Below are 11,870 nucleotides of genomic sequence, written 5' to 3'. Positions count from 1 at the left end.
AGGGTCTGTCCCAGCTCAGTTATAGCAGCACAACTGCTCAGGGGTGGCAAATTGCCCAGGCAGTAGCTGTTCCAGATCCCCACTTCATAGAGAGAGTAAGACTTCCTGGACATGATCTATTATGGAAGGTTGGTGTCACAGTAATTGATTCTACGTGGTCTTCCTAGAAGAGGTAATGAGCCATAACCAAGTGATTCTTAGAAACCTCAGCCTCTGAAAATACCACAGGAAAAGAGAGGCAATGTTAATCACTGGATTCAGCAAAAAGACTGACCCATTTCCAAAGGATTGGCAGTTTTGAACTGTACCAAAGATTGATCCCTTTGGACTGAATGCCACTGTCCTTCACTACACCTGCAGACTTACACATCCATTTTAATTAACTGTACATGCTCAGTGTCCTGTGTTCTTCAGGAACTCCCATGGTTGTGCAGACTTTCCTGCATGTCTATGCTTTCCATTCTGCCTCACATCTATGGCTGTGATGTTAGAGAGTACATCACATGCATGAAATCCTTGAATAGTCGCAATCTCACCTTAAACATAGGCCAAATACATCATTGTTGATTCCTTCTGTTTTTCAGACTGTCAAAGCTGGAGAAGGAAACCAGCAACTGCCTGGACAGTGGGACACAAACTGAACAGGAAGAAGAGACTTCAGAGGCTGTAAGTACCTGTCCTCCTGAGCCAAGATTTAACAGTGTGCAGCTGATTTGTTGAGGTCAGCAGCCTCAGGGCCTAGATTTCCACTTGCATTCAGGGAGCAAGGGGCAATTATCTTGCACAGGGAATGGAAGTGAACTTTGAACTCTCCAATTTGTAGCTTAGAGGTGGTTCCAAATTACCCCAGCCAGAGGGGTGAGATTGATGACCAAGAATTAAGGAGGCATGGCATAACTGCAGGTATACCTCATTACCCTGGCCATGCCCAGCAAACAGGGAGAGATGCAGACACTTCTAGCTCTGGAAATTGTCCAGACTGGGTGAATTTCCTGGCTGCTGCCTAGGTCAGCTTTTGGATCGGAATCCTATGACAGCGTACTTTAAAATAGACTTTAAATATGGAGCCCATATGTCACCTGGTTTAGGGTTTTTTGTGTTTTTAGTGGGATGTATTGCAATGGGGGGGGCATAACTATCTTGGATTGAGACAAAGTTTCAGGCAAAACCTCAGTCCTCATGTTGTAAAGTAAGGGTTTGAAAGGATGTTGGAGTTGAGATTCAGCTCCAGAGTCAGACACCTAAATGTATGTGCCTGCAGCTGTAACCTCTCTGCCTGAGGTGAGCGTGCAGTGTCCCACAGCCATGGAATCCATTCTAGTTCAGTGCAACTGCATAATACAGGCAACTAAGAGTGCTTATATATGAGGTAGACTGGGTTATCTGAGGTGGTATATGCTGTGGGATCTGCTGGAGATCTGTGCTCTTCTGAAGGCCAAGACAAGTATTTTAGGCCAGGGCTGGATTGGTTAAACGAGACCAGTTTGCAGTCAGGCCAAGAGATGCCCTTTCTAGGGAAAGCAAATGATGTCTCGGTTAGTTCTTTCCAGTGTTCTTATCTCAGCTTTGCCTGAGTTACAGCCTGAGCCAGATGCTCCTCATGGAAGTGCTGATACTGAGGTCAGCACTCATGTGCTTGTGATGGCAGCTGATTCCATGTGCGCTGCTGGGGTTCTGCAGAGGCTCTGCTCAGCACAGCTCATGTTACCTGCCCCTGTTGTAAAACATAGATCTTTATTGGAACTATGGGGGGTGTGCAGTGTGGGCTGTTTTTGAGGGCTCTGCATTCGAAGACATCCTGGGAGAGAGGAAGAAGTTTTTCAAACCTGTTTTGTCTCTGTTTGGAGAGTGGCTGGGGGAGAAGAGGCTAGAGCTCATCCTCTGCCGGACAGCAGCTGGACACTCAGCCAGGTCTCCAGAGATGAGTCATTTGAAAGCACCACTGCAGTTAACACTCTGCCCTCCCTGGGAGGTCTTTGAGTTACCTGAAATTTATGAAAGGGTTAAGTCAAAATGGGGTTCTGCCATATTTAGGAATAATTGTGAAGCCTTGTAGATGGGGCTTTATTACTGAGTGTAGAGTGTAATGGTGCAGACTGACTTAGTCTGTTTTCTCTAGAGAAAGATTGATAACTTCCTGCTTAGATCTCTTAGCCTGCAGCTTTGTTATCTTGAATTTTCCATATGAAATTTTCCTTATTTTTTCTCTAAAAGGTTGGCAGTGAAGTAGAAGCCCTGAATTTGCAAGTTTGTGCTCTGTTTAAGGAGCTTCAGGAAGCCCATGAGAAGTTAAAAGAAGCAGAATTGATTCAGAAGAAGCTTCAAGAAAAGTAAGGTTCAGAAGAACAAAAGTTCTGTCGTGGCACTCAGTATATATTTGTAAGAAAACACCCACCTTGGGAAGTTCACCAGCTCTACAAATATCGACTTAAATGTCTGTGTCATAGAAATACTGTAAAAGATTGCTCTTGCTTTGTAAGTGGAGATGAAAGTACAGAAATACAGCAATTGTCAGAAAATCTGAGCTGCCAACCTAGTTCCACAAATAGAACCTCAGTACCTTGAAATTTAAGATTTGGGTTTTAACCTTTTATGATGTAAAGGCAAATCTTTTCCTGTTCACCACTTCACATAATCAATCCCTGTTCTAGCATTAGAGGAAGAAGCCAAGGGACCTGGTTATGACCTTTTTCACATGAACTATCTTGACTTTTGAAGACCAGTCGTGTAGGTTATAAAAGTGATTACAAGACTCTCACTTTAGTTGCTTAGTTTTCTGTCAAATTCCAGGGTTTTGAGATTTATAGTAGTAAGAAAGTAACTGTTGGTTTCAATATCTTTGTTTTCTGCTGGTTGTGTACAGATTGATCTTTGTCTTTCCATGTTCCTCATCAAAATAAGCCTTTAAAGTGAACCACTCAAGGATTCTTTTTGCTATATGCCTAGTGTGCCAAACCCAGAACAGGAGAGATCAACCTGTTTTCCTTGTTCTGTCAGGTGCCAAGCACTGGAAAGAAAAAGCTTGGCTGCGGCATCAGAATTGGAGGAGAAGCAGCAGCTAATATACACTGTCAAGAAGCTGGAACTTCAGGTGGAGAGCATGCAGTCAGAGGTCAAGCTGGAACAAGCAAAGACACATGAAGAAAAGTGAGTGTGACTTGGTTTTGTATTCCAGGAAGGTGTTACCAGTGAGGAAGGGAAGTCCAAGGGAGCCTGGCCAGAGGAGAATTGAATTGGAAATACTGCAGTTGTGTTCTGCAGCCTTTGAAACCATGTTATGTTTGTAGCCTATGAACTAGAAGACTGTAGTCTTTCATCTACTGAACCCCTCACTTAGGAATACTTGAGCTGTCAGCTCGGACTTTCATCTTCCTTTAATCACAAAGTCGAAGGTGGAATAGAACAGGGTATAACATACAAGTAGAGGAAGCAGAGGAGTGACAACAGCTGTGCCACTCACCAGCAGGGGTAAATGGGGACACATCTTGGAGGGCAGGGACAAGTCAGGTGATGACAGTGCTGGGAAGGTGACATTAACGAAAAGGTCTGTGGTTACTACAATATGTTTGCAGTAGGAGAGGGAAGTGTACAGTGAAGCTGAAGTAGAGAGACTCACTGTTCGCCTTGGCTCCCCGCTCCCTTTCATGTGCATCTGTGTAAGGAGTGTGAAAGTGTCAGTCCAAGCTGTTCAGGGAGGCTGAACTTCCTGAAGGACATGTCTTCAGCTGCTGGAGAAGCTGCTCCTTATCTCTGGAGTCTGTGTCTAGTCTGTCTTCTCCTGCACTCTGAGTCAAGACTTGGATGCCTTCCCAAGAGAGGTGTTACATTTTGAACAGAATTTGTGAGCTTGATTTAAAAATACTGGGTGATGGATTCTTCAATACAAAAGGCAGATGATCAGTAAGGACGTACGTTCACACTCAATCCACAGATAGAGGAACTCACAGTTCATTGGAAGAAAGATGTTGAGACATGGATCATGATTTTTTTGTCATCAGAAATGCAGATTGATTTGCAAGGAGCTGGAGTGGCTTTTTTCTAAGTTCTAACATTATATAGATTTCAAAGAATTAAGTTTTTCACACTTTCACCTCTTTTCTTGTCATAAACAGGGCAAGATACAATAGCCTGCAGGACTCATATAGCAAACTTCTTCCTCAACTCACTGAGGCAATGAAACAAATTGATGAAATGAAACTCAAAGAGGTAAACTCATCACAAGAAGAAATCATAACTTATTAAAGGGGAGCAGGAAGGGATGGGAGAATCTATCCAGGATCAAATTTGGGCAGGAACTAGCTGTCATCCCTTCTGCATAATAACATGCACCATAGCAGAACTGCTGTGATAAACACAGATCCTGTGCTGTCAGTTAGAGAAAACTTTATCCACATATCAGTAACTTCCATGGTGTTTTCCAGGTATTCTTCAATAGAATGCCTGCCACAGTGGGGTCTTGTTCATAACTGAATCTCCATGGAAATGCCAGATTCTTCTGTAAAATTTTGGAAACTAGGAAAAAACAGCCTTTGCAGTGTCCATTAGGGAGTTCTATTTTAACTTGATACAATGCAATTTGAAAGCTCATAACTAATCTTTAAGATAAAATATCAGTCACCACTGATGTCTTAGTCCAAGTTCCTTTGATGACCAAAATTGGAAGTTTTTCAAGGGCAGGAGAAGGAAGAAGCAAACTTTCACTTCAAGCAGGGTCATATTCGGAGTTCATCTCATAATGAGTTCTTCTTTTCAGCTGGACAGAGTGGATAAAGCTGTGGTGGAACAACTGAAAGCAAAGGTGGAGTTGGCAGAACAAGCTCTTGCTGCAAAGCAGCTCCAGATAGATGAGATGAAGCAGATAATTGCTAAGCAAGAGGAGGACCTTGAAACTATGTCTGTGCTCCGTGCTCAGGTATCAACTCTTCTTCAGAAACTGGCTACTTCCCCCACCCAATATTCAGAAACCAAGAGGTATTTGATGGCTTACTCTGGAATACTGAATACATTTCCTCAACTCCAAAGCATAATTCCCTTACTTGGCTTGCCTTGCAGGTACCTGCAGAGCCTTTATCACCATATCCTAGGTCTCTGTAAGAGGAACTGCATGCTAGTCTGGCACAACAAACAGAATTTGGGAATAGATGTGTATTTAAAACCACAGGCTTAAGAATCACTGCGTATGTTTTAGGATGATTTCACTCAAACCAGCATGTGTTAACAGTGACTGAAAAGGGGTTGCTTCACATTTAAGGCACAGAACTGGCACCTTGGCCCAGTTCCACTGTCTGTGCTACAGATTTGTCAGTGTCATTGGTTGAATCACATCCTCACTGCTTGTCTGTGCCTCGTTTCTGCCTCTGTACAGCAGAGGCAATAGCAGTGTCCCCAGGTAAGACACTTGAAGTGTCTTGTACAGAATCCAGAAACTGTTGAGTCTTCTTCACCTTGTGAGTAGTGCAGGTCTTGGCTTTGCAGCGTGTGGGTGTCTTGAGTATATGCTATGTCTTGAGTATATGCAGGCTATGACACAGTTTTGTGATTTTGTCATATATGAATATGGTTCAGTCAAAGTTACAAATTCTCAGCATGATTTCATTTCTCTGATCAGATGGAGGTTTATTGTTCTGATTTCCATGCTGAGAGGGCAGCAAGAGAGAAGATCCACGAGGAGAAGGAGCAGTTGGCTGTCCAGCTGGCATACCTGCTAAAGGAGCAGCAAAACCTTGAAGATCTTGGCCGGTGAGAAGAGACTTTGGCTGAGCTGCCTTTGGACTGTCCTGTTACTCTGTGTACTGGAGTTGACCAACATTGTCTTGATAGCATCTCAGTAGAAAGGCAAATAACTTTGCAGACATTTCTTGCTTAATTTGAATTTTAAAAGAGGAGAAGAATTAATTGTCAGACTTCTTATTTTAATTTTTTAGTAGAATCTCTGTAAGGTGTGTTAGTTCTTAGTTGGGTGCCTTACAAGTTTTCACTCTAGGACGATTCGTGCTTGCTAAATTCTCACTGCTGATTCATGTGAGTTTCTTGGGTTCTGGCCTCAATTTTAGCAGTGAATCTGCAGCTAATCTTGCTGCTTGTGTGCCAGGGATATCCACCACTTCTGGAGGTGGCAGTGGTAAGTGAATACACTGTTTCAAGTACTGTGATACTTGAATCAAGTTACATTTCACATTACCTGTATACGGAGCCCTTTTTCTGATGTAACTCGCTTTTCTGCTTTAATCAAATTTGCAGTTTGCCCTGAATAGCTGAGGTCCTCAGAGTTTTCCAGAGGAGTATGCCCTAGATCCCTAGGTGTGTGGCTGTCCACATCCTGCTGGTATCAGTTGCGTGACCCTGATTTCAGCATGATCTCACAAAGCAGCAACATTTCTAGATCCTGTTTCTGAGCAGCAGTTGTGAACTAAATGCATGACCAGCTGACATGAGTCTATTTTCAGAGGCCTTACCTTATTTATTCTCCACAGAAGCTCTTTGGCAGAGATGCAGAATCGCCACGGAGCCAGAGTGCCGGATCAGGAACACTCACCTCGCCTTGTCCAGAGAGGTACTGTGAGCACCTTCTCCAGTTCACGGGCCAAGCCCTGCTGTGTTCAGGTTAAACCAGCTTTGCTTGGCTGCAGGCAGCCTCCCTGTGGCCATTCTGAAACTGGGTAGCCAGAGAGAGCAAAATCAGATAATATAACAGGTAATCATTTATCTTCTCTGCTTGCAGGAACTGGTAGTCAAGACTGGCCAGAGCAGCGGAATATCTCAATATATTCATGTCCCAAATGTGAAGAAATTTTACCTGATCTGGACACACTGCAGATTCACGTTATGGACTGCATTAATTGAGTGCTGCCCTCCATTTCTTCGTCTTCTGGAATTTCACCTGCCAAATACTTTGGGTTTTTTTTACTTCTTGCTCAAATAATGCTCAATTCTACATCCTATGAAGGAGGTTTTCGGGGGGTTTCTCATTAACTCAGTGGGAAAACAGTAAAACTCTTCCCCTGCCCTGTAGTCACTAATCTTGTTGTAATCTGCTTTAGGGAAAGAATTTTCATAGGTTAACAACATGGAAGTGCTACAGAACTCACAGCGTGTCTGCTGCTATGAAACCTTTCAGGAACATTCCCCTGAAGTGCTCTGCCCTGTGGCTGCCCTGCAGAACGAGGCTGACTCACTGAAGTCAGAAGAGCGATGGGATATTTGCTGATCAACTCTAAGAACAGTGAGCCTGTTTCTCTCTCATATGTTATATACCAGGAAAGTAATACATGAAAAAGCTGTTTGAGAAGCTTTCAGCAAAATGAAGTAGTGCTGTATTCATTGAGCATTTGAAGTGAACCCTGCTCTTTCTCCAGATGGCAGTTTTTTTGCTGCCCATGTGACCATACTAATCTGATGTTAAATTTTTGATGGCTTATGTAACTTCTTGCTTTAGCCAGATGTGGGTAAGGTTTAAAACAGATCATTTAGGTCTGATACATGTAGCTCCTGATGTACTCAAGTCACTTGGTTTTATAGAACTCTTAATTTTTAAGGTGTTGTCTTGACTTTTGTTTATTATAATAAAATAATTTGAACCTGTACAGTATTGTGGTAGAAGGCACTGAGATGGATGTATCCTAATTTAAAAAATTATAATGGATTTTCATATCCCAAAATAAATCTATAACAATTATAAAATTATCTATGCCTATGAATACTTTGGAGGCTGAAACAGGATTGCAGATACAGGATTGCAAAAATCTTTATCTTTTTCCTTCACTGTTAAAAACTGAATCTTGGGAAGCAAATATGCCTGGACTCAATACAATCCAGTAGTTAAATCTGTGCCATCTTGTTCTATGGTAGGTCTGTTGGGGTCACTGAGAGGTGACAGTCCACTTCCTTCTGAGTACCAAAATCATGAGCTGGGCGTTCAGAAGGATGAGCACACAACCTGAACATCAAAGCTCAACATTTTAATATCATTTTATTACTTCTTAACAATAGTTTTAGTCCTAAAATCCGGTGTTTCTGTTTTCCACATACACGAGAAATGGAGACAGCAATTGCCACTGCTGTGCTACAAAGGGGCCTCTGGAGGTCATCTAGTCAGACCTCCCTGCTTAAGCAGGGTCATCCTAGGGCAGGGTGCTCAGGATTGTGTCCAGGTGGCTTTTGAATATCTCCAGGGCAGGAGATTCCACAACCTCTCTGGGTAAACTGTTCCAGTGCTCAGAATTTGTATGTGACAAATTCTCCTGTCAACCCACTTCCATAAATAAGTGCTTCTTCAAATTGTGCTGTGGATGAAGATCTGAATCACAGAGGAGAAAACAGTCACAGAAATAAAAAGTTTGGTGACTTAATATTTTAGTCATTATTTTGCTTCAAACCTGAAATAGAAACTACTCTAGAGCTGATTAATTCAAAACAAAGGCCTCAATAGTGTAAAATTTATGTTTTACACTCAACAGATGAATATTATTAAAATACACACAACAAAAATACCTGTTTCTTGGGCCCAAGAAAACCTTCCTTCAGCATATTTTTCATGTCATGCTGTCAGTGAATTCTCAGCTACCAATACCCGGAGAAACAATCCTTTTTTTGCCACTGTAATTAAAGTGAGTTTTTTATTTTACTCGTTGTCACTGTTGTTCTAATTATCTCTTGTAGACTCTGGATTCTTATTTTCTGTTGCAGCTCATACAGCTGTAATTATAGCCTCATCCATAATTTCAGGTAAAGCAAGAGCTGACTAAAATCTTTTGTGAAGAGATATTCATCACCCTCCTTGCAACCTTCTTCATCAATTAGAAGCACTCCCAGCAGATGCAATATTTTATTGGCTGTTAATTGGTTCCTTGTGACAGTAGGATTTATGGGCTTTTTTACCCTGAGTCCAATTTTATTATGGGAGCTTTGTGACAGTTATGGATTCTGCAATGATCAAAACCTGATGGAAATGCTACTGGGCCAAAAGCAAACTAATAGAATGATAATAGAGCTGATTTCATCTGGGGAGCATTCACCTTAATGAAAACACAGAAAATCCACATGAAAGGCCAAAGGAGGAATTACTTATTCATTCATTGAGTCAAAATTAATAATTTTAAGAGGTTTCAGAAAGAGAGGGGACCTTAGCACAGGAATACTAACAGGAAAACATGGGCATTAGCTGAAGTAGGTCTTCATAGGAAGATAATATAGTAGGTCTAATAGTACAAATCAGGAGGGACAAGGAACTCCAAAGAATAAAATCACAATAGACTGAGAACTGTCCATACAACAGGGAGGATTATTTTCCTGTTGTCATCACTAAATGCAGTCCAGAGGGCAGATGAGCTGCCATGACAAGTGAGCAGAGCCAGCAGATGCTAACGAGCACAGGTTTAAGAATGCATCCCCTTTGTTTTCCCTTGAATGAAAGATAAAATTTACTTGTGTTTTAAGGTGACTGAATACTACATAGAGTCACAGAATCATAGAAAGGCTTTGGCTGGAAGGAACCAGGGACACCTTCCACTGAACCAGGTTGATCAAAGCCCTCTCCAACCTGACCTTGAACTCTTCCAGGGACAAGGCACCCAAAGTTTCCCTGGGCGAATTGTTCCAGTGCCTCCCCACTCACACAGTAAAGAATTCCTCCCTAACAACTAATCTAAACCTGCCCTCTTTCAGCTTAAAGCCATTTCCCTTTGTCCTATCACTCCATGCCCTTATAAAAAGTCCCTCTCCAGCTCTCTTGGAGCCCCTTTGGTGTTGGAAGATGCTCTAAGGTCTCCCTAGAGCCTTCTCTTCTCCAGGCTGAACAGCCTGTCTCCATAGGAGAGGTATTCCCCTCCTCTGATTACCTTTGTGGCCTCCTCTGGGCTCACTCCAGCAGGTCCATATCCTTCCTGTGTTAGAGGTCCCAGAGTTAGACACAGCACTCCAGGTGAGGTCTCTCAAGAGTGGAGTAGAGGAGCAGAATCGCTTCCCTCGACCTGCTGGCCACACTTGTGATGCAGCCCAGGACATGGTAGAGCTTTCTGGGCTGTGAGTGCACATTGACAGGATATGTTGAGCTTCTCATCCACCAATACCCACAAGTCCTTCTCCTCAGGGATGCTTTCGATCCATTCTCCTCCCAGCCTGTACTTGTGCTTGGGATTTCCCTTACCCAGGTGCAAGACCCTGCACTTGGCCTTAACTCCATGAGGTTTGCATGGTCCCACCTCTCAAGCCTGTCCAGGTCCCTCTGGATGGCATCCCGTCCCTCCAGCATATCACCTGCACCACACAGTTTGGTGTCATCAGCAAACCTGCTGAAGGTTCATGAAATGCTACTTGTCCACTGTTTTAACAAAGGACATTCTTAGTGTAGCAGTGTGTCCCACAGTGTGTCCCTGACTTGATGTGGAACAGGAGCCAGAAGCATTTAATTCCATTTCAGATTTAAAATCAAGTCTAGGAAGGGGCCAGAATATTTCTGTGGGGTGGGATTGAGATTTCTGAGCTGCAAGGTATCTCTGGATTTGCAAAACAAGCCACAGGAGCTGGCAAGCTCATTACTTCGTTACTCCAGTTAGATGGAGAGTGGGGGGACTTGGTGTTACTCTGTGATTAGCCTGGGCCACAGTGGCAGTTAGCAGCCAGAAGAAGAGAAAATGTGAAACATAGCGTCCTGATGTTTGCCCACAGATTCACACCCATGCCAAGATGGGCATAAGGTGTTTCCCTGTTTCCATCATGGATAAGCAGCAGCACAGAGGAGCCCCCTTGGCCCACAAACTCCTCCCCAGCTCCTGTCATTTACTCCTTGCTCCAGCTCCCCTGGAACACCTTTGCATGAGCATCACGCAGTCAGATGCATTCAGAATGAGTTAGCACAGCATGCCTGGGCTAGGAATGTGGTGTTTGCTAGAAAACTCCAAACCAAGAAAGTCTAATGTGACACATGCCAGATGACAACTATTCAGTAGAGCATCTCAACTGCTCAGTGAAGCATCTCTCCCTGTTGTCTGCTGAAACTTCTTGATTCCTTCACGTACCACAGAATTTCTGTCCTTAATTCATCTTTCCTAACCCAGTACACAGGTGCTGCTGGCCTTTGAATACCACCAACATACTCTCTTTGGACATCATCCAGCAGAGTAGATTTAGTACAAAAGCCTTGGGATCTGAGCTCAAATCCATATGGTTTGGGGCAATTTTGGGAGGATTTCATAGTAACATTAAGGTTGGAAAAGTCCTTCAAGATCATTGAATTCAATCCTTGACTCAACACCACCTTGTTGACTAAACCGTAAGTGCCACGTCCAGTTGTTACTTGAATGCTTCCAGGAATGGTGACTCCACCACTTTCCCTGGGCAGCCCATGCCAATGTTTGACCACCCTTTCAGTGAAGAAATTCATCCTAAAGTGAAGAAATTCTTCCTGAAGTAAAGATATTCTTCCTGAATTCTTTCTAAGTGATGCACAGAGTGAGGGACTACAGCGATGAGCTTGTACATACTCCAAAATATTATTTTTTACAGAATTGTAGTTGTACCAAAGAAATAGCAAACCAGACTTCAAAATCCTACCTGCCTCACGTGACAATAACGGGGACTGAATTTACTGCTCTAACACAAGGGTTGATGTTATTTAGGTTATCCAGGTGAGGATGGCGACTGCTGTGACCCTTCCCTGAGGCCACTCTGCCCAGACACGGGCAGCCCTTCGCGGCTTAGCGGGCTCACCCAGAGCCAAGGGCAGTGTAGGGGCTCTGTATGAAGCTGACGTCGCTCTCCGTGTGACGTCACACACATGACGCCACCCAGCTCACCCCCACCTTGGGGCACCCTCGCCCTCCCCTCCGCCCGCCCACAACCAAGATGGCGCCGGGCGCCTCTGCCAGTATTAG

The 11,870-nt window shown here is 43.5% G+C and overlaps 1 protein-coding gene across 3 annotated transcripts in view; it reads left to right on the top strand.

Moving 5' to 3' along the window:
• Positions 1–8,623, top strand: part of OPTN (optineurin) — a 17,904-nt gene extending 9,281 nt beyond the window's left edge. For all 3 annotated transcript variants that reach the window (XM_017807786.1, XM_017807783.1, XM_017807785.1), the window contains exons 7-14: positions 585–666; positions 2,215–2,330; positions 2,998–3,147; positions 4,113–4,206; positions 4,754–4,912; positions 5,609–5,739; positions 6,474–6,553; positions 6,722–8,623. In XM_017807786.1, coding sequence (XP_017663275.1) covers positions 585–666; positions 2,215–2,330; positions 2,998–3,147; positions 4,113–4,206; positions 4,754–4,912; positions 5,609–5,739; positions 6,474–6,553; positions 6,722–6,843 — 934 coding nt within the window. In that variant the 3' untranslated portion in view covers positions 6,844–8,623. The remainder of the gene's footprint in view (positions 1–584; positions 667–2,214; positions 2,331–2,997; positions 3,148–4,112; positions 4,207–4,753; positions 4,913–5,608; positions 5,740–6,473; positions 6,554–6,721) is intronic.
• Positions 8,624–11,870: the final 3,247 nt, after the last annotated feature.

Source organism: Lepidothrix coronata, unplaced genomic scaffold, assembly GCF_001604755.1.
Source record: "Lepidothrix coronata isolate B3197 unplaced genomic scaffold, Lepidothrix_coronata-1.0 Scaffold20, whole genome shotgun sequence".
NCBI classification, from domain to species: Eukaryota; Metazoa; Chordata; class Aves; order Passeriformes; family Pipridae; genus Lepidothrix; species Lepidothrix coronata.
The sequence above is the reverse complement of the archived record's forward strand: the minus strand, read 5'-3'. Positions and strand labels throughout refer to the sequence as shown.